We start from the raw sequence: 22,386 nt of genomic DNA on the forward strand, positions 1-22,386 counted from the left end.
GGAGCCTGAATTGCTGCAGTCCCAAATCACTGTTCTTAAAAGCTAGTCTTTGGACAGCACAAACATTACGATTAGTTCTCAACTGGGTTGTCAAAAAGTGCATATGTGAACTGCTCCATAAAATGAAGTGGTCTCTCCAAGGCCCACATTTCCTCTTCCAAGGTAACATCAGCTATGGCTACCACAGTAACCACGTGCAAAATGGTTATTCCCCATTTTTTCTTAGAAGCCAGACCCTGGACACACGTGGTATTTCCTCAGACTCTGGGACGGTGTGCTGCCTTCCTTGTGTTACCACTTGTCTTGGGACTGCTTCCTCTCATCTATTGCTAATCCCCAGCTCCTATTAATTGTTATTGTGATAGGAGAGGTGTACGATGATTCCATGCTTTTTTCTTTAAGTGTTTCTCACTTCCAAAAATATGGCTGGTCCCAAACAGGCCGTTTTGGCTATTGGGGCCACTACTGTCTGTATATATTTTTTGTTTTCTTTTGGCAGCTGCAATGAAAATCTTAAAAAAACAAATCAATCACTCAATAACAACTTTATTATTAACAGCTTGGCACCCTTGTCAGGCATCAATTACCCAAGAGTCACAGAAAAAACAACGGCATTGGATGGCATTCATCATCTTTTCCCGTAGCATAGCTGGAAGAGCACTTGTGTAGTTTGAGGGGGATGTGCATTCAGTTTTCTGCGTGTGGGAGAATTTCAGCCCACATCACAGGGAGTGTGCTAGTCCCTGTGGGGATGAGGTAGCATCCAAGATTCTCACTGACAGTCTTCTGCTCAGTATAAAGAACTGGGCATTCGATACAGCAGGAAGCGCAAGCTACATTTACAGTGCTTCAGGAAGGTACACAGAGGGTAATTCTTCTCATCTCAAGGTGAGACTGTTGCAGCAAGGAGACTTCAGGTTAGGATTTGAGATAGGATTTGAAATTGGACCTCTGGTGTCTTGGGGTAACGTTAGTGTTGAGCTATAAAGCAATCACAAAAGGGTCTTTGCCAAACTGTTCCACCTCATCAAGATAGAAGACGAGTGATAGGCCACTTGTCTAGAGATAACTGGGTCCTCCATTGTCTGCTTGCTTCTGATTTACAACAAAACAAAAACAAAACTGCAACAACAATAACAAAAAAAAACCAAAAACCAAACCAAAAAGAACAAACCCAAACCCTCTCCCCTGCAAATCCACACAAAACCCAAAAAAACCCACCAACAAAAACGTATATTACATCAGGAGAAGATTTCAAGAGCCTCTGTTGCTTGACCTGACCTTGCATCATGATGGCAAGAGGACAACTGCCGTTTTGGCCAAATACAATCAGATAGAGGAATGTCTTGGAAATTACTCTTCTGTACCATTGGTGAGCTCTCAATCCAGTAAACTCTCAATCCAGTATGAATAAGTACTCATAGTAGTGTTTTGGGAATTTAGACACAATTCTTTTCTAAACTTCACTGAATTTAAACTGACCCTACGATTAGTTTTACTCATTTCAGAAGTAGATTTGCCACATGCTAATTGATTTCCTCAACTCCAAAAGAAATGCAACTTTCAGCAGATGTATTCCCTGGATGCTATTGTCCTTTTTATCTCTATTGATGTTGTGACCTTGAGGTTCCAGGAACGCATGGGGTGCATGGTGATAGACCTTGCTGACCACTAGAGACTTCAGTGAGGGAGAGGACATAAGGGAGATGGGGATCTGGTTTGGGCTTGTATCCAATTAATACAATATATTTTTAGACTATTTTGTACTAAGGAAGTAAACAATTAATGCTGTGTAAAGGTTAGAGATAGACCCACCCATTCTTGGAAGTATGTACGGCTTGTCCTGAGTGACATCAGTGGTGGATCTGTCTTGTGTGTATATGCAATTAGGTGATTTATTACAGTATAATTTTGTGCCAAAGGTTATTTAAATAATGTCTTGGGTTGTTTCAGGAAACTGTTGTTTTACACTGAGCTTTTTCTCTTTACTGAATTTGGCCAGACCCAATAAATCCATTTAAAGAAATATTTGCAATATGGGCTACAGATCTAGTATCTAAGCTTTTCAGCTATTTGCCTTAATTGCTTTACTTTGCCGTATGAGCCTTTGGAAAGATACAAGTGTTCTATGTCAAACTTATTGCTTGTATTAAATGTGTATTTTAGTTACCACAACAGTACTATGAGTGTTATCACTTTAAAAAGTGATCTGTAAAAGCTATTTATTTCTACTCATTATATTTCTAAGACTTGGTCAATTAAGAAAAAAAAATCAATAAAAATGGAAGTTAGTTTTGACACTTGTGACTTTTGTCACTCTTTAAATTGGGTATGATCCTGAATATAGAATGCCATCCTTGTGTGTCATGTGCAAATTCTAAAATGAGATCTCATCAATAAAGTGGATTTTCTGTGAAACACATATGACTGCTGATATTAAATAATACACAATTTTTGTATATTTATAAAAATTACTTGCACCTCTTTTTAATAATTAAGCATATAGCTCAATATTGATTATTTTTAACAAACTGGTAAAGTGCAGAGCTATTAGGCCACAGCACTGGTTTAATCCTTGGAATAGAGTCCAAGACTAAAAGGTCACCAATATTGTCTATAAGAAATTGTCAACTCCAAAGCTCTTCAGTTTGCATTTTTCAAGTGTCCATTTTTCTCAGAGGTTGGTGAGCGTGACCTTTTATGTTACCTAGCTTGCACCCTGAGCAGTGCAGTAGCAAAAGAAAAAGAAAAAAAAAAAAAAGTACTGTAATCCTCAGTAATATAAGGATAAGAATATGAAATAGGAGTAGAGATGATCTTGTCTCTGAAATGGTCAAATACAGACCCAATTTTATGCCTGTATTACGTCCTCTGTGTTTGTAACCTGTCATGATAGACAAAGGGTGAGAATAGTTCTCCTGATCAATCTGTGCCTGATGCACGTCATTAACAGTAGGACACCGTGTCTGGTTCCTGAGCCTGTATTTTAAGGGGAATACAGGAATACTGGAGAGAATTTCCAGAAGGGCCACCAAAAGTGTGCAAGGATGAGAAAACAATCCTTACAAGAATGCCTAATGATGTTTTTATGTTTTTAATCAAGGAAAAGTTTGAATGGTGATCACTGGATGACATGTACGTGCATAGAGGTCTTGCTGCAAGATGTTCATTATTATAGACAATAATAAATACTGTACTTGGAAATCAAATTTTTAATATAGGATGTCAGGCATTTTGAAGCAAAGAGTAGTTAAAGCATTTCACAAATGCATTTTTTAAAGATACCTTAATACACCTCCTGCCTTGTCTCTGCAGTGGTCTTGCCTGAGCAATTGTATTAGTTCCCTGTGGTCTTAAAGCTCTGAAAACCTGTTATGGCTAGAGTGTTTGTTAAGCAGTCTCTATAGATATGATATTGTTGTGGCAGCTTTCATGAAATGTCCATTCTTTGTCACAGAGGCTAGCACGGGATGCTAATAGGGATGAAGCTATTCTGGTTAGATCATTCTTGTCTCATGCCTCCCCCGTGGCTTTGACTTCATATGAGGAAATGTCTTTTTCTACTATAAGCTACTTTATATTGTGTACTTGTTATAATTACATGCAGAAAAGGAAACTGAAAGTTGGATTTAAAATAGTAAAATTCAAATTTTATTTATGTCTTTTCTCTCTCCTCAGGTGGAAAGACATGACATGAATACCCTGAGTTTACCGCTTAACATTCGCCGTGGAGGCTCTGACACCAACCTGAACTTTGATGTACCAGATGGGGTCCTAGACTTTCACAAAGTCAAACTCAGTGCAGATAGCTTGAAACAGAAAATCCTCAAGGTTACAGAACAAATCAAAGTTGAACAAACAGCTCGAGATGGAAATGTGGCTGAGTATTTGAAACTGGTAAACAGTGCAGACAAGCAACAGGCTGGGCGCATTAAACAAGTCTTTGAGAAGAAGAACCAGAAGTCTGCCCACTCCATTGCCCAGCTACAGAAAAAATTGGAACAGTATCACAAAAAGCTCAAGGATATTGAACAAAATGGATCTTCCAAAAGTACTAAAGACACTTCCAAAGATAACCTGAAAGATATTCAGCATGGAAAGTCTCGTATCTCTGGGCATGGAACAGAGAGCAGCAAGTCGGGTGTGCCGGGTGTGTCCTTGACACCACCTGTCTTCGTTTTCAGCAAGTCCAGAGAGTTTGCAAACCTGATCCGAAACAAATTTGGTAGTGCAGACAACATTGCTCATCTCAAAAATACCTTGGATGAATTTCGGCCAGAAACGAGTTCTAGAACGTATGGGGGCAGTGCCACCATTGTTGCCAAACCAAAATATGTTAGTGACGATGAATGCTCCAGCGGGACCTCTGGCTCAGCGGATAGTAATGGGAATACTTCCTTTGGTCCTGCCGTGGCAAGTACCCTGGACAGCCAAGGAAAACTTTCCGTGATTTTGGAGGAACTAAGGGAAATCAAGGAGACACAGTCCCAGTTAGCTGATGATATTGAGAATTTAAAAGCACAATTTAAGAGAGACTATGGCTTTATTTCTCAGATGTTACAAGAGGAAAGATATAGGTATTTTTTTTTTTTAAACTGTTCTCTTGAAATGACTTTTGAATGGGCATAGAAGCTATTTGGAAAGTGTAAATGTGACGGTGTGCTTGTGTGTGTGGTATTTCAGAAGCAAGAGGAAAAAATAATTCCAATCAATATCTGGTACTAAAATGTTCCACTCCTTCCAATAACTGAAAATACATGTAGAACATGTCCTAGAATGTCCTATCAATTGATGTGTTAGCTCTTTGCCTTTTGTCAAAGGCTTGTCAGAAAAGTCCCTCATCTGACATCTTACTGGCATATTGTGTTATGTGAATATGGCGTAGAGGAGACACCAATTGTTTTGTTGAAGAATTCCGATCTACTGTGACTTGTAAATGCTAGTCAGTTTATGGTGTAGCAGAGCTGAGATACACCTGATAAATATACATATATGTTAGTCCTGAATACCTTGTCCAAATACTTCTCAGCCACATTGCTCTCTTGTGGATGCAATGACACTTTGTACCCTGGTGTAACACACAGCTGTGAAATGTAATTTTAAGTGCTGTAGCACAGCTTCCTCTTGCATTTGTTACTTGGCAATTAATTCCTTTATTATCCACTGTGGGAACTGAGATGTGTTCTACAGAGGGCTTGCACCTGCTGTACATACATCCCATTTGTCGTATCACTTGTTAAAGTGTGCATTGATTCTTGAAGTCTTTACTACGGTAATGGGCAAAAACTCAGTTTGAATTGCAATATTTAATGTTTCCCGTACATTTATTGAAATGCAAGGGAAGGTTGGATATCAGGTGGTAACATGGGGGAGGAAAGAACAGAGCAAATGGCCTACTGCACTCAGGACTTGGTTTCAGGACAGGACAGAGCGGCCTGTTCTGACAGCTCACTGCTGTTAAGATCTCACGCCTCCTACCACCGTTTCCACAGCTGAACAATTTTGCCTCCATCATTTTTGTGCTGACTGCAGTGTTTGCCTGTTTGTGTGTTAAACCGAGTTATAAACTCACAAAAAAAAAATATATTTTTCTGATGGTTTAATTGAAATGGTTTACTGTGTGGAGACATGCCAGAACAGGCTGCACACAAATGGCAGGACCTTGCAGTTCTGCGAGAGGGGATACAGGGAACGTTTTTCCTTTCGCTACTGGTGAGCTGTTAACTGACTCAAGCTTACTTATGAAACCATATCTTCTTGTCTAAATGAGAAGTGAGAAACGGAAAAATGTAAGTTGGATACCCTTAGCCACTGTTTATAGTTCATATAATTTGCCAATGATGTACAAATATTTGCTTTTTAACACCCACTGCCAGCAAGGGAACACTCAAAAAAGGCTTTCAGTCTGCTGAATAAATGCTTATGGAGGGTTTCCAAAGTTTTTACTGATTTCTCTGTGTGCTCTGTAATGCCGGTCAGATGAATCCATAGTACACTGAGAAGTTACCTTTTAAAATGTGTAATTGTTTTCATGACTTAGCATTATTTGACTAGAACGCACTAAATTTAGACCTTTTTTCCTGATAAGATATGAAAGGTTGGAAGACCAGTTAAATGACCTCACTGATCTTCATCAACATGAGACAGCAAACTTGAAACAAGAGCTAGCCAGCATAGAGGAGAAAGTGGCGTATCAAGCATATGAGCGATCACGAGACGTTCAGGTACTTCTTTTTTTTACTTCTCATAAACTTCTAACATTTTGTAGAAATCTTATACTGTACGATACTTGCATCCTTCTACAACTTTGTATATAAGGAGTCTGGGGAATGATTTAAGCCCATGTGTTGTCTGTTTTAAGATGAAAACCCAGCATGTTTAAATCCATTTGTTTCAATGGGTTCCAAATTTTATCTGCTGGAATTGAAGACATGGCCTAGGCAGGCTTGTGGATGAAGAATGACCTGTTTTAATTTCTTGCACCAGAGGATGAAAGAATTTAGTAATGTGTAAAATGCCACTTTTGACAATTTCCTAATACTAACCTCTTGCTCAGACTTTTGATGATGTGTAGTCATATCACTGGCAAAGTTTATTATAAATTGAGTTTAAGGTAAGAAGTAAGAAAACTAATTGATAAATAGACTTGTGGGTTTTGCCAGTTATAATTTAAGAGTTTTAATCCATGGTTACAACAGCCCCTATAATCAAAGCTCTAGGGTGTGTTCACCTCAGTGATTGGTTCTAGTCGTGTCTGGCTTCAATCAAAAGCCAGTAATAACTTCTACAAGTCTGTCCTGACAGCATGTAGTTACATACTTGAATATTTATATACAACGTAATAGAATTCATATAATGCATACTGTTTCTATCCAAAGTCTGAGCACTTCTGAACACAGAGAGCGCCGGCAGCAGGATGACCACCCTGTTTCCTGATTGGTGTGGGAGTCAGGAACGCCCTGGGAACAGAGTGGGAAAGGGATGGTACAGAATCTAAGCATATCATAGGTTCCTTTGTAGGTTTAAAGAGAGGTCTCTCATGCAGGACTCTTTTCTGTCAAGGCATCTTGAGGATGTAAAAACTGAATGAGACCCAAGTTCTCCAGTGGAAGGGCTGTGAAATGTTCACTAACTCATTAGCAGAACCCTGGAGGGGTGTCAGAGACTTTTAAAACTAATTGAAGTGCTACATTGATACAGCCTTGTATCTTTTTTCTCTGTACATTTTGGCCTGTTTAAACCTGTCTCGTAGGGGATTTGGCAAATAAGCAAAAACAGAGTAAATCATTTAAATTGTGGATATTTTAAGTAACAACCTAACTTTGGAGCACTCTCTCCCTAAGGGATGGGCAGATTGTTTTTTAAAACAAACGTTCAGCCTCTCAACAGAGAACTGCAGGTTTTGGGCTTTTACAGCCGGACTTTCTCTAAAGCAGCATGAGATGATGTGGGAATAATTTACAGTCAGAGTGGAAGAAGGATCAGGAAGGTTCTTTAGTGTGTAGTGGAGAGCATGCATGAACCCTAAGGGACTTTGTCCCACCCATTAAGAACCGTCTTCTGTATTATTACTAATTCCTAGAACAGCGAAAGGAAGCAGCCTTTTATCGGGTACTGTGCCCACGTGCTTTGCATGGACTTTGGTGCCTGGCTGGTCACGTGACAGTTCAACTTGCCAAAACAAGGGAGAAGTGACCCCGCCAAAGCAAGCTAATAACTCTGTGTGCAGTGGTTTTGTTTGGTTGGTTTTATGTGGAGGATTGGGTTGAATCAGCTTACCGTGGGATCAGGTGAATGCCCCTGCCAATGCAAGGAAAATGTTTGGAGGCTGAGAGTGGGGAAGGAAGTTGGGAAGCTGGAGCATAATTTTTCCCTTTTACACAGTGGTAAAAGTTTATGTCAAATTGATCAGTTCCATTAATTATAGACTTGCACTGTGTTACATCATGGTGCCCAAGTCCCAACTCCAGCAAAAAGTGGCATTTTGGCAAGTAAGTGAAGCAGTCAGAATTTTTTCCATGTTTCACTTCGAGAGGGCTTAAGCGTGGGGTTAGTGACTTAAGAACCATTTTACTGGAAGACCGTTTTTAGTCCACCCTCAAGCAGATGAACAAGGTCTGCTTTCTTTAGAACAAAAACTTGAAGTGGAATATATCACGTGAGAGAGAGAGTCCCACAAAAGCATCATCAGAGTTTTCTCCACTGTCTCCAGTGCACGCTGCCCGCTTGGGGTATGGATTTAATGAGCCTTCACGCTGACAGAGGAGAAAGCAACCTCCTACTGAGGACTCAATCCCAGCACTGTAGTGGCTTTGAGGGGGGAAAAAAAAAAAGTAACGTAGACCGGAGAGGTGGTGTAAACTAAATGATACGTGTTGCAAAGTAGATTTAATTAGCATCACAGCAAGCCTGTGCTACCCTAATGTTTTCTATAGCATATGCGAAGAAACTAACTTTGATGCTGTTTTAATGCAGTGAAAGTTGCCATGGCAACAGGTCTCCCAGTTCTTTATCTTGTCAACATATGCCGGAAACATTATCTGTCATGAACATTAGAGTTATCATACTTTTTCTAAAGCATGAAAAATGTAAAACCTACATTTTGGACAGTGTTGTCAGACTTGATTATGCCTGAGCAGACAGTGATATACACATGCAGATATATATATGTGCATTTATTTTTAAGAGTTGGTGGTTCAGTCAAGTTTTAGGAGTCTATAATAAATTACACTTCTACCTAGCTGATGGATGGCTCTACAGCTAAAATGGGAAAAGTGGTGTACGGAAATAGAGCTGTCCTAATTCTTGTTTTCTGTCTCCAGGAAGCCTTGGAATCGTGCCAGACACGGGTTTCAAAGCTGGAGCTGCATCAGCAAGAACAGCAAGCACAGCAGTCCGAAACGGTTAATGCCAAAGTGCTCCTGGGGAAATGCATAAATGTTATCCTGGCCTTCATGACTGTCATCTTAGTGTGTGTTTCTACAATTGCAAAGTTCATTGCTCCTATGATGAAGAGCCGTTTTCATATCATCTGCACTTTTTTCGCAGTGACACTGCTGGCAATATTTTGTAAAAACTGGGATCATATCATTTGTGCCATAGAAAGGATGATTATACCAAGATGAAGCTGCTGATCTGGCTGCTTTCTTTTTCCTTTTTTTTTTTTTTTTCCTTCGCCTCCCTGTTTTTTAAGTGCTGTGTGTACAGATTATTTTTTGTCAGTTTAAATGTGCGGACTGGATGGAGAAAGCTACAAAGACTCTTGGACTTTAAGGTGTAAATACATAAATGCATACTTGTTGGCAGTCACTTGCCTGTTCGATCCAATTGTGTCTAATTGGCTGTGTCTGTGATGAACTGCTCACTTATGTTGGTCTTCTGCCTTAATCCAACGGGTTTTCCACTTTACAGACCCACACCCACAAAAGGTGGTATGAGGCTCTGGGAGGGATGCAAGCAACTGCGAGTGTCAAGAGTGCTTTTTACGAGACTGGAGCGTGATTAGGAGGGAGTGCACCATAATGTGCATCAGCCCTGTTAGACTAATAAATTAATTTTCTCTCTGAATCCAACTAGGATGATTAGCCAAATTATACAGTCATATGTATTAATAGTTGTTGATTCTAAATTAATGGGTATGCATATATGCGGTTTCTAGTTTTCAGCACCAGCAAAAATTGATGCTTCTGCTAGTAACCTTTTGCACAGAGAGTTTATTGTTTGTAAATGAGACCAGTGATGACTACTGACCACAGTTAGCGGTTGTTCTATCCTGGCACTGTTCCTTATCACACTTGGGGAAACACACAAATGCGGCCAAAGGCTTCCAAAGCTGAACTGAATTGAATGACAAGATCTCGGTGCCGCTTTATAAAGGAGTAAAGAAGCAAGTAACTGGTGGGCAAGTTGTCATGCAGACCAAAGCGCTCCCTTCCTTCAAGCCCTGCAACCTGCAAGGGGAATGGAGTACGCAGCGAGGCAAGATTTAGATTAGCCTTTATGAGCACTGAGTTTGTTGGGGTGCTCTAATGGAATGCGAAGCAGATAGGTGGTGGGACTTGGCGTACAGTGGATTCCTTTCTTGCATCAGATTAAGGAATGTGGAAGAAACATGAGGGAACAACTTCTTAGGGGAGCAGGGAGTTAAACTTCTGTAAATATACAATCACTGTGCAGACTCTCTTGATGAACATTCCTGAAAATAATGTATAAGCATCCCGTACTACTACTAGGAGATGGTTGGGTTTGTTTTCTTACTGGAATTTATTTTGCTTGACTTAAAAACTGCAAAAAAAAAAAAAAAAAAATTTCCCTGAAATCTGCTTGGCTTTCAGCCATGGTGTAAAACAAGATCTTTAATAAAAAAACCAAAACAAACCACCACAACCATAATTCTTCTCCACTCTCCGTTAAATGAACAGACAGTGTCTCCAGTTATTTAATGTTCAGTATTGCTTACTTTGAAAATAATTTTTACAACAGATTTTTTTCAGTTGCAGTATTTGTTATGCTGGTTTTACAGGGTGGGGGGCAGGGATTATTCAATTTATTTAGTTTTAATCAAGTGCAATAGTTGGTGTAGAAACTCAGAAAACCTTATTCTGAGGAAAGGGAGCGGGGGGAGGAGGGGGCAGGGGAAGAAATTTGACATTTTACCACACTTGGATCAACAGTGAATACAGTTACTTTTTGTGGCTTCAGGGACTGAAGGAAAGACAAAATTAACTGCATAAATAATGATATGACTCAGCATTTAGAAAATTCAATTAAAACACTTAAAGAATTCTTCAATGACTTTTAATATGTGCTACGCCTTTGAACCGAAAAATTGGAAAGGATTGTGCTGGCTCGCAGGCACCGGAAATGGATCAGATCAGGCACACCCATGTTATCCTAACCCAGCCTCGCCTCATCTTCAGAGGAAAGTGGAGTGGAAAGAAAAAGTCCTGCTGAGAGCGATATGACTCTCTAAAACCCAAACTTACCAATCAGTTTATCCCTGGCTGTGTCAGGAAGAATTATTATATAGATACATTCTTCTTTTCTTTAATTTTTTTTTCTGTTTGCCTTTACCCCTGTATTCCTGGTATCCCCTGAAGAAGGAAAGATTGTGTTATGTATAACACTTTTCTGTCTTAATTGCTGCATGCGCTTCTGCTGCTGTTTGGTTCAGGGAGACCTTTCTTCTCATGTCTCTTAACCCATTTCGGCCCTGTATGCGTGCATTGCAACAGGCCTTCACCCCCACCCTCCAAGTGCTTAGCCTCCTTTTACAGCCAGCTCGTAAACTGAGGGGATTGCTTCCACCAATGCAGCTCATAAACTTGTCTTCACAGGAAAGTCCTTTCCACAATGTTAAAAACGTTAAAAGGAAAAAAGAACTAGCTCTTTCCTGGCCTTTACATCACAAGAAAGGGTGTCCCTCAGTTTATTTTTATGCCCTTTTGATGTGTCCTGAGATCCTCTTGGTCTTTTCCGCTGTTTTCATATAATTTGTTCTTATCTTCGTTTTTGAAAAGGTGTATAATGTCTTTTTATAGTTGGTATTTTCCATTTCTTTAGCCAATGAGTCTGCTTCTATTCAGAGTCCTTTCTTTTCTGAAGTCTTTTCCTAAATTCCACCACCCATTTTACTAATCAGCCCTATGACTTTTTTTCCCCGCCTCATTTCCATAGGCCAGAAGATCGTACATGCATTACCAAAAAAACAAGGCTCCTGGTACCGATCCTCAGAAAGCTGTGACTCTTCATAGTGGTTTTTTGCCATCTTTATTATAATCTCTACTCTTCCACTCCATTTGCACAGCCACCTTCTGGTTTGGCCACTTGAGAAAACCCTGTTTGTCTAGAATTTTGTTAAATGGGTTCAGAAGGGTACCTGTGCAAGAAAAATACTACATGTTAGTGATTTTTGCATAAGAAAAACTCCTTTACCTGTTGCATGGTTATATGTCTAAAGAGATAATCCTCCCAGTGCTAGTGCATGTAGTTAAAAACGTAATGTCAGGTAGTCTCAAGGTCAGGCAGGAAAAAGGTTAGTTGTTTTTCTTATAACAGAGGAAGCTGGTATGGTGCGACTCGGGGACATGAAAGCTTCTGCTCCAAGGGCATCCTATTACAGTCATAGAACCATAGGGTTGGAAGGGACGTCTGGAGATCATCTAGTCCAACCCCCTTGTCAGAGCAGGATTGTCTTAGAGCAGGTTGCACAGGAATGTGTCCAGGTGGGTTTTGAATGTCTCCAGAGATGGAGACTCCACCACCTCTCTGGGCAGCCTGTCCCAGTGCTCTGCCACCCTCAGGGTAAAAAAGTTCCTCCTCATGTTTAGGTGGAACTTCCTATGCTCAAGTTTGTGCCCATTACCTCTTGTCGTGTCGCTGGGCACCACTGAAAAGAGCCTGGCCCCATTCTCCTGACACCCACCCTTTAAGTGTTGATAAGATTCCCCCTCAGTCATCTTTTTTCCAGACTGAAGAGACCCAAATCCCTCAGCCTTTCTTCATAAGAGAGATGTTCCAGTCCCCTAATCATCTTTGTAGCTCTCTGCTGCACCCTCCAGCAGTTCCCTGTCCCTCTTGAACCCTCTCTGCCCAAATCTCCAACCTGTCCAGGTCTCTCTGTATGGCGGCACAGCCTTCTGGTGTGTTAGCCACCTCCTCCCCCCCCAGCTTTGTGTCATTGGCAAACTTGCTGAGGGTGCACTCTGTCCCCTCATGGGAGAGTCCTGGCAGACAACCTCGGTGCAAAATGAGAATAGAACATAAAATCAATGGGCCTGTGAAAGATTGCTCACTGTCTTGATAAAATCTGACTGGGTCCAAATTGGAAACAGAAGGGTCTTGCGTTTCCTTATTGGCTTTATATCTGGCAGAGGATGCAAAAAGCTGTAAAGGCTGCATAATGTTACTCATGCAAATTAAACCAACCCTAACTGGTAAATGGGAACAGCACTTCTCTAGGTTATTCTCCCTGCTGGATTTAAATCTCCAGAGAATGTGACATGCATCAACAAATTTTAAAAAAGACATGAAGGGCAAAAGCCTGCTGTTGGGTGAAACTGCCATAGTTTTGCCCAGAGTAAGGCTGCGGTGCCAGGAGCTCTGCCAAGCGGAAGGCCACCAAAGGGGAGGAAGGTTTCCCCTCCTGCCTTCAGCCTCCCGTTTCTCACCTTGTGCTGATGCTGGTGTGTGGTGTGGTCTTCCACATGCCAGGTGAGCTCACTAGGCTGGAAGAAAAACCAGCGAAAGGGATGGATAGTTCTCCACATCTAGAGACTCAGAGGGATGATGGAGAGGTCTCGCGAGTGCCACACTGGGACAAAAAGTGAGATGACCCTTTTTCTTTCTTGCTGCCATGAGTGACTCATTAGCTGCCCTTAAAACTGTGCTTTAGGCGGCCTCCCTGCAGAACGATGGGGCAGCTTCAGCGCAGGAAAGTTCTTAACCTTTGCCTACAGGGAACAGATAGGAAGAGCAGCAGGGTGTGGTAGTAGCCCAGGCTAGCGGGCTGGTAGCGCCTGTGCCACTAACTTTAGTATCAGCATCACTTCCACTGCTTGGGCTGGGGTTATGTGAGTGTACGTATCTGGCCTGCAGTCGGAGCTCTGCTTGCTGTGAAAAAGTATGCCTAGGCCATCCCAAACAGTTGCAAGACCTCTCTTAATGAGAACGTTGTTCAGCTTCTCAATCAATTAACCATGTTCTGTCAGGGTACCGTGTGCTTTATGTTCTCATATGACACATTAGACGTTCTTAGTATACTCCTTACACTTACTCATCGTGCGCCTCTAAAACACTCCCACTCAACAAAAAGTTGCCAGACAGTGTCTTCTCTGCTTGGTGCTGCCCGGTAGTCAATTATTTCACTTCACTTTGACAGTAGTTCTACAAATGAACCAGCCCTTCAGTTAGTTTGTAATACCTGTTCTATAGGCTTTTGGCAGATTTTTTTGCTCAGAGGTTTCTGGAGGTTTAGTTTCTCGTGAAGGTTAGCACAATTTTCCTGATCTCTCCCATTTCAGCATTCAGGTCTAAATTAGGTTTCCTCTACAGCTTGTATAATGGATCCTTCCACTGGCTTCAGCTATAGCTGCTATTGTTGAACATCCAATTAAGTCATTGACAGCACTGAGAGAGACACGGTTTAAATTCCTTCTCATTTCTGCTTTACGTTATGTATGTTCATGCAGCTTCTCATTTTAACTGCGCTCCTGTGATGCCTGCTTGTTCTGAATTCTTAGAGAAGCACTACCAAATGTGGCTGCTTTTTACTTTAATCTCAAAATGCTTGTATTATGCGGTGCCTCTGCTGCAGGGCCACCACGTATAGATCTGGTATCTCCACTACACAAAGGATATTTAAAAGCCAATAGTTTTCTTTGAACAAATCATGCCTGCTTATCTGGGGAATAGAAATTCAATAGGCGAAGGCAATTTGCTCTAGGAAAGATACATGATCCACTGACTGGACGCTGAAGCTAGACAAATCCAGCGTAAGCATGAGCTTCAGTTCTGTAATCATAAGGGTTACAAGCTAATGATTAGCTACGGAATAACATAAAGGACTCCAGCATTTGAAGTTATAGCTGAATGCTGCTGTTCAAAGAGGAATCAATTCAGGCTTACGTTTGTTACAAAGTTAACTGCATAATCACAGGTAGTGCTTTATGGAGTTAAAATCAAGGAATAAGAAATTATCAGGGGAAAAAACCAACCACCAACCCACAGAAGCTTGTGGTTCATTTAGGTGGTATGGAAACCAGGCTCCTTTCCACTGTGATATAGACATTTTACTTCCAGATTCAATGGTACAACAGAAGGTAAATACAGATTAATGTAATTAGACACTTTAATTTGGATAACAGAATTTAATCACTTCTGAAAGTACATCTAGGAATAGCAATCAGGCAAGTTTATTCTCCTCTTTTTTAATCAAGCAAATATTTATCTGCTTTTTTTCATTTAATATCATGCCAAAACATGGCCTTTAATTAATCACATTGCTCTTCTTTAAAATGCAAGAGATTATAAAAGGCTTGTGTTCAGATAAATTTTGAATGGTCTCTCTGATGCTGAGTAGAATCTAGCAGGAAGAATCAGACAATTTTACACTACAGCAGCGAAAGACTAAAAAAAGTTTAATTTTAATTAATTGCTTATTTTCCATGAAAAAAGGAAACTGAGGTGATGCTGTATATAAAGACTGCATGAGGACTAGTCAGACTATCTTGTACGGTTGATTTGCTGTATGTTTAGCATATTAAGTTGTACTGCTGTTGGAAAGTTTTGCACAAAGCCACATTTCCTTTTTACCCAGGGAACCTGGGTCTGGTAGTATCGAGGTGTACCAAAAATTGTCTGGTTTTATTGACTAAAGTTAATTGTCTCAGTGTGTAATCTACCACATTTCTCATGCCATTTTCATTTTGTGCAGCACTGTGGAAAGATGCAACTACGAAAATGTAATTTTTGTATATTTTGTTGTGTAGTCATGACTGCCTCTAAGATGCCATTAACATTTTTTAAAATAAAAATATTTACACTTGAATGTTATTTCTTAAACTTACTATCTGATCACTCAAACCCCTGTCAGTTTTTCTTATTCAGTAACAAAGTTATTCAATTGAGTATAAGCCCCAGCTTTAAAATACTGATGAAACTGAGCATTCTGCTCTGCTGCAGTTTTGACCAAAACTGGTAATTTGAATTTTATTTACAGCTATGACATAAACTGCAAACATCAAATGAGGTCTCATCATTGCTCTTCTCCAGAGCTTGTGTGAACACACTATGCAAACGTGACGCTATTGTGCCAAGCAGTTGGACTCATTTTGGATTATTTTTTTGGAAAATTGAATTAGAAACCTAAGCTGAATTTTCACATTATTGTCAGAATCTTGGTCACATGTGCCAAAAATGTAATACTGGCATGCCTAATAGTTAACATAACTGACATAAAGCAAAACATTTGCATTTATTTTTCACAAAGCAGAGGTCTTGTCAGCTGGCACCAGCAGCCATTGGGAACAATATTATTTTTATACCAAGAACAGTGTAGAAACAGTGTGGTAACTGCATGTTGCTTTGCAATCACGCCGTCCTTCCCATTTCCTCCTATTCAAGGAAATAGCATACAGCAGCTCCCATGTCACCTGCAGACTTTCCAAGGTCTTGTCATGCTGAGTTTCCCGCGGGTGCCTGGAACTCAGTCTATATTAAGGCTGACTCCATTCACAAACAGCAGGTTCCCTCACAACTGCTAATAACTTTTGCCCACTTCTGGCATGGGCTGAATAATCCCTGCTAACACACTGGCAAACCAGATGTAAAAAAAGGCATCTCACTCATCATCAGTTCTTCCAGTTGTTCATAACTCTGGCTTTGAAGAGCACATAACACACCCTGGGAACTGTTTGAGCACCCAGAAATAGAAAGGCAGAGAGGAAAATACAACGGTACTGTTTAACTTAGCACAGAAAGAGAAGTGTCACTCATAGCTGAGTAGCGGTCACTATACAGTGTCAGCAATCACTGGATGAGATAAATAACCCTTAGCAATATTCACTTAAAATACTTTGTGTTGGTGCCCCCAATACCTCCAAGAACCAAAGTTGTACAAATGTGCCAGAAACCATCTGAAGGCACCCAAGACTTCATCTGTTACTACACTACAACTCATTCAGATACACCAAAAACTGCCTTGAATTTGTTAGTTGAGACACTGCTGGAGCTGCAGTTTAAACTTAGTGATAAACGCTTCCTGCAGGCATGTGTGCCATAGCTCTACTCGTGCTAATGTGGCAGAGTACAGCAATCGAATGGCAGGTGCTGCCTCCCATGGAAACGAGCACAGAGCTGGTGTAATTGAAAGGAGGAATTTCCACGCTGTATCCTCCTCAATTCATGTTTGGACTGTGGACTTAGATGGCAACTCATTAGTTGCGTGAAGTCACCTAATGGATCGATGCTTCGTTGCCTTTTATGTGCAGCCTACCAGATTCAGACAGAAGAAAAGCAGAGAGGCTGAACCCCCCTGCCTTAGGACAAGCTTGAAGCTGGCCAGTGCTAAGCTGCTGAAAGAAGCATTGACACACTTTTGACAGAAACTTTAGGAACTGAGGCTGCATTTGATGTAGTCATGATCCCTTCAGTTGGTGAGCTTGGGGTTCTACCCATCTGCATGAGTAAATTTGGAAAAACTCTTTTCAATGTGGCTCGAATGGAGTCAATCTAATGGAAATGAAAGTACAGTCAGGACTGAAGCCTGTAATATATGACAACAATACATATAAGTTTGAAACCTCCTTGTATCCCAATGAATTCCCTCTGTATTTTTCTGCTGAATACCATTTTACTAAGTTGGTATTGGTCTGGGAAACATCCTTTTCCCCCATAGCCACAGGCTGAAAGGGAAGGACGCAGAAGATTGGTATTTATAAGCATGAGATACTCTATATACACGCTGAACAGAAAAGTAGAGCCCACAACCCCTGTGTGATCAGCACTCCCAGGCAGCTCATTTGCCTGAGTAATGGCTTCATAAACTGCCTCATGCCTTACATCTACTGATGTCCTGTGTGCTAAAAATTACTTTATGGCCCTATTGATCTCAACAGTAAAAACCCCTCTGAATTTAAGAGGAAGACTCTCATCACAGTGCTATGGCACTTAAAAGCAATTTCATCTTCTGATTTTGCAATGCCAAAAATATTATTTTTCTCAGGCAATCTACACGCAACAATGTACGGCTTTAACTCTCCACCACAAATAGCACACGGTCACAGACACCTCTCCTGCAACCTTATGAGATGATGAAACTATTTGGATGCTTTCAGCTCTGCTGACTCAGAGGTTGAACAGAGCTTGTACTCCCAATTAATTACTAATTCCCCACTTGGCCTCTATCCTGCTAGGTTGGATTCAGGTCAAGGTGACATAAAATAAGCATGGATTAAACTACAGGTACAACCAGCAGCACGTGTGCATAACAGCAAACCCCTTCTCTAAAGATATGCCACTGGGCCACAGGAGCTTGCGGATTTATCTAATCTAGCAACTATTTTCAGCTTGCTCCACTGAAGCAGCAAGGAAGTCTAAACGAGCTTTCAAACTCATTGAGGCATTTTCTGACCATACTTACGTAGTATATTCTTCCAAAGAGAGTATCTGCAAATCGCATCAAAATATTTTCCTAGGCTTCTCTACATATTTTACAGCTCTCTGTGTGCTGCTTGCTTTGTGTGAGGATGAACCTTGATGCCCTGTGAAATGCTGATCTACCCAGAACTAATATAAGATGTCATTTAAAGAGACATACAATCTCTGATACTGTCAACTGAAAACCTTGAGGTCTCTAAATGAAATCTCCTTACTTTTATGTGAGCCCCACAGTGAATTTAAATAGCGTGCCTTAAAGAGACCTTACTTTTTTGTGAAATAAACTACTGAGATCTGTGGCTGCATAAATTTCTATTTCTACAAAAAACCTGTGTTGTGGGAAGTGTTTCAAAAAGGGAAATTTGCCACTGTTGGAATAATGCAACATATTATAAAGGTATTATACCAGCTTCCTTTAGGCTATCACTGAATTAGAAGAGTAAGACTGACATAAACAAAGAGAAAGACTCCCAGGTCAAGCCCATCTGAATCACTACAGCAGCTCTATTTTTAAAGCAAGCAGAGGTAGGAGCAGGTTTTCAGCACAGCTTCTCTCATCGCTGGGAGACATGGAGAGAGACGGTCACTGTGACAAACAGGAGCATCATCACCACTCATACTTTAAAAATGCTATCAGGTGATTAACTAGAATAACCTGACTCAGTGGGCCTTGGAGGGAAACACATACTCTTTTTTGATCCATGTGAAAAACATGAAGGCAAAAATAAAGTAACATGATTTCCACCATCTTGACTCATCCTCTTAGAACAAGATTCCACACTGGAAATGGCTGCACAAAAATTGCACCATTATTCAACAGATTGCCTGGCAAGAGCCACCCAACCCTGTCTGTTGATTTTAGTTATCTAAACAATTTTAGATTTTGTAATTTTTTTGCTACGTTCCCTGCAGAGCTCACACTGAGTGACCTAGATTCTTGATGTCATGTTTCTCATGTAAATTAATTGTTTTCCAATAGATTATAGCTGTGTAATCCTGATGTGAACAGACACTAATAGAACCAGAGAAAGAATCTGGGCCACGCTACCATTCCTGTTAATGAAGCTGCATAAGGAAGGAAGACGTCTGTTTGGCCTTAGTTAGCATTAATATTTGTAGAGCTGATAGTGAAAAAAATAATTTAAAAACGGGCAAATTTGATACAGAAAACAAAACAGTCAGCTACGCAACTTCATAACGCTTTTAAAAAAGATTTCTTGCTTTGTAAAGCCGTGTAGAACCATGCCTTTCTTTTTTCATCATAATCTGTTTTGCATCAAAATTAAATTTCAGTTCATTTTGGACGGTGAAATTTTAAGTTGTTGCAGTGTTACTTATTTCAGTATAGGTATACATTGGTATAGGTTGAATACCGTTGATATTTCACTTCTAATATTGGCCACAAGCACAACATAGATGTAAAACTGCACAGCAACATCAGTCTGCACAGTCAGGCTTCCAGTGAAGTACTAACCTCTTGCCGTAGTAACTATGGAAGTGACTGTACTGTTTTAGACACCTTTTTATTAGCTGAGCTTACAACCACCTCTAGGGGAGCCAACTGTAATTGTTATCTCCAGATCAGTATAAAACTACCGGCAAGTTTAACATTTGTCTTTTATTTTTCCTCTTTGGGGATGTGTGTGTGTCATCGGTAATACCCACCTTCTAATAAACTATTTGAAGCCAATTTTAATCCTTATTAAAGGATTGTTAATCTTATTAGGGGAGCGTCAATACCGGTCTGGATGATCAATCTCCCACTTTAGTCAAAGAGATTTTAGAGGGAAATTGAGGAAGTTTAGGAGAAGATCACGATTACGGTATTTCAACTGCTCTCACAAGCGGATTTCTGTCAGAAAACAGCGCCCATCGCCCAGGAGCGCCTGGAATGTATTTTCCTTTGTACATGGCTATACACAAGCCCGAGTGTTCAGCTTGGTACGGACAGTAGCTACTTTTTACCGCTGGATACAAAACATAACGCATACTTTTTACCTCAGCTAGAAAGCGTTAGACTCGGGTACCCATTACGGGAAACCGCTGTGAGCTGTACGGCTGCGCTCCCCCTTCCCTCCCGCCCCTCACAAGCGAAAACTGCAGCGACAGGCACAGAACCTCCTGAATCCGGCGCAGAAGCTTCAAACTGCCACGCGGCGGCACCGAACCCGCGCTTTAAACCCGCGCCGTTCACCGGAGGGACGGCGGCGACTGCCATACCCCCCTTCCCCTCCCTCCCCTCACCCCCAACCGCCGCAGCGGCCGTTGGCGCCCGGCACCGCCCCTCGGGGGCGGGACAAGCCGGCGGCCGGCGCAGGCGCGCGCGGAGCGCCGCGCTCGCGGTCGCCCGTTGCCCCGGCAACGCTACGTCGCCTCCCCGCGCCGGTTGGCCGCGGCCTGCCCCGGCGCTCCCAGCATGCCCCGCGCCCCGCGGCGGCCCGGCGGGCGGAGGCGGCGGCGGGAGGTGAGGCGCCATTTTTAAATTCCTCGAACGGGTGGCGGGCCGCTGGTGGCTGGGCTGGCCGGGATGCGAGGGGCAGGGCACAGCTGAGGGAAAGCCGGGCGGGCGGACCCACTGCGGGTCTTCCTGCTTGGGGCTTCATCTCGCGGCCTGCGAGCTGTGAGGCCTACCGACCTTTGCTCCGGGCCGGCTCGCACCTTCCCCTGGGCCGTTAACCGAGCAGAGAGCTGTATAAGCTGGGAAGAGAGGTCGGCAGCTCGCCCCAGAGCGCGATCGTCTTGTGTCCCGTCTGGTGGTAACAGCCTGCTACGGCCTCTGTTGACTGGTCGTGGGCTGTGAGTTTGGGAATCACCCAGCACAAGCCCGGGGTGGCAAAGTACGGGGGCAGGAAGAGCCTGCTTTCAAACGTTTGCGTGCTTTTTTTTTCCACCAGTGAACTTCAGCCGTGTGCGGTTTGAGGATAATGATTATTTTTCTGCACTTCTGGGTGTGTGACATCTCTATCAGTGTTGTTCCTCTGACCAAGTTCCTATGTCCACAAGTCACAGGAAAAGGACCAGTGAAAATGTCAGGATGACTTACATGGCTCGCTTTGCCTTGCATGCTCTTAGCCTACATACTATAAGGTGCATATAATCATATTTCTGTCTACAGGAGCTGTAGGATACATATACTAACAAGAGACCTGTGCCCTGTCTGAACATCTCTGTTTTTAAGTCAATACAAAAGGGAAGTGATTGTTCAGAAGAGTTTTGGCTGTAGACAATGGAACTATTTGTGACAAGCAGCCATCTGTATGCCCGAATAAAACTGGATGAGATTCTAGTGAGCAAGTTTCTCATGTGTGTTTGAAGGTCTCTTGTTATGAAAAAAACAGTGGAAAACATATGTGGCATGTGTAAACTAGCTGTTCTTGAGTACAGCTAGGTTTACCAACTGTAGCTCCCATGCAAAATTTCAGTTTGATCAATAACTGCTGTCAGTTTGATTTAGTAGTGTATGTGGCTAAAGCAAAAATTTTAATCCTGAGCTAAGATATAACATTCTTTGTTGCTTTTCACCTAATAAAATTAACCATATCTCTTGTAAGACAGAAATGGAAAGGGTGATACTGTGTGCCATGCGTAGGGATGGACACTGAAATAATGTATGCTTAATTGTTGTTGGAATTTGTACTTTGAACAGTGTTGTGGAAAAAGTGATAGTAGTTTGAATGAGATTGATTCTATAATGTAGAAGTCATACAGATGTTCTCCAAAATTTCTGCACTTAGGCATGCAAAGGTATTAAGTGTTTACTTTCACTGGATTCTCTACAGTGATATCTGAGCAGTATCCAGATTATGAACTTCCTATAACAGAGGTTTTCATGTTTCTCTTTGATAGTTTTTTTTTCCCCCCAGTATATATGTTTTTAAGGTGATTACTTTGGCTATTGCAAGTTGCTAATGGTGGATTAGTAGAATATGGACTGTTAAAGTAATAAGAAATATGCTATCGTATTTCTCAAATTAGAGTTAATTTTGGTTTTTATTCACTTGATATTCACGTGAGTGTGTTGCATAGTCATTTAAGGTAGGATTTGTTTCACTTTGACTGTCTAAAAGGTAGGTATCTGGTCTATGGCTGTGATTTTGTGAACATCTGAGCTCATGATGTGACAACTCTTTGCTCCTAAAAGGAGAAAGCGTTGCTCCTCCTCCTGCCTATATGTTTGGCTCTTTGTTCCTTTCTCCTAGCCAGTACCAGCTGCCTGCTTTCACTGATGAT

General features: G+C 41.5%; 2 protein-coding genes across 7 annotated transcripts in view; both read left to right on the forward strand.

Moving 5' to 3' along the window:
- Positions 1–15,547, forward strand: part of TMCC3 (transmembrane and coiled-coil domain family 3) — a 100,019-nt gene extending 84,472 nt beyond the window's left edge. For all 5 annotated transcript variants that reach the window (XM_054204071.1, XM_054204052.1, XM_054204044.1 and 2 more), the window contains 3 exons: positions 3,679–4,577; positions 6,089–6,224; positions 8,823–15,547. In XM_054204071.1, coding sequence (XP_054060046.1) covers positions 3,694–4,577; positions 6,089–6,224; positions 8,823–9,125 — 1,323 coding nt within the window. In that variant the 5' untranslated portion in view covers positions 3,679–3,693 and the 3' untranslated portion in view covers positions 9,126–15,547. The remainder of the gene's footprint in view (positions 1–3,678; positions 4,578–6,088; positions 6,225–8,822) is intronic.
- Positions 15,548–20,504: 4,957 nt separating this feature from the next.
- Positions 20,505–22,386, forward strand: part of CEP83 (centrosomal protein 83) — a 29,233-nt gene continuing 27,351 nt past the window's right edge. Inside the window, exon 1 of one of the 2 annotated variants that reach the window (XM_054204757.1) lies at positions 20,505–20,620. The gene's annotated coding sequence lies outside the window, so the exon portion shown is untranslated. The remainder of the gene's footprint in view (positions 20,621–22,386) is intronic. The other variant, XM_054204767.1, reaches the window with a different exon arrangement.

Source organism: Rissa tridactyla, chromosome 1 (assembly GCF_028500815.1).
Source record: "Rissa tridactyla isolate bRisTri1 chromosome 1, bRisTri1.patW.cur.20221130, whole genome shotgun sequence".
Lineage (NCBI taxonomy): Eukaryota > Metazoa > Chordata > Aves > Charadriiformes > Laridae > Rissa > Rissa tridactyla.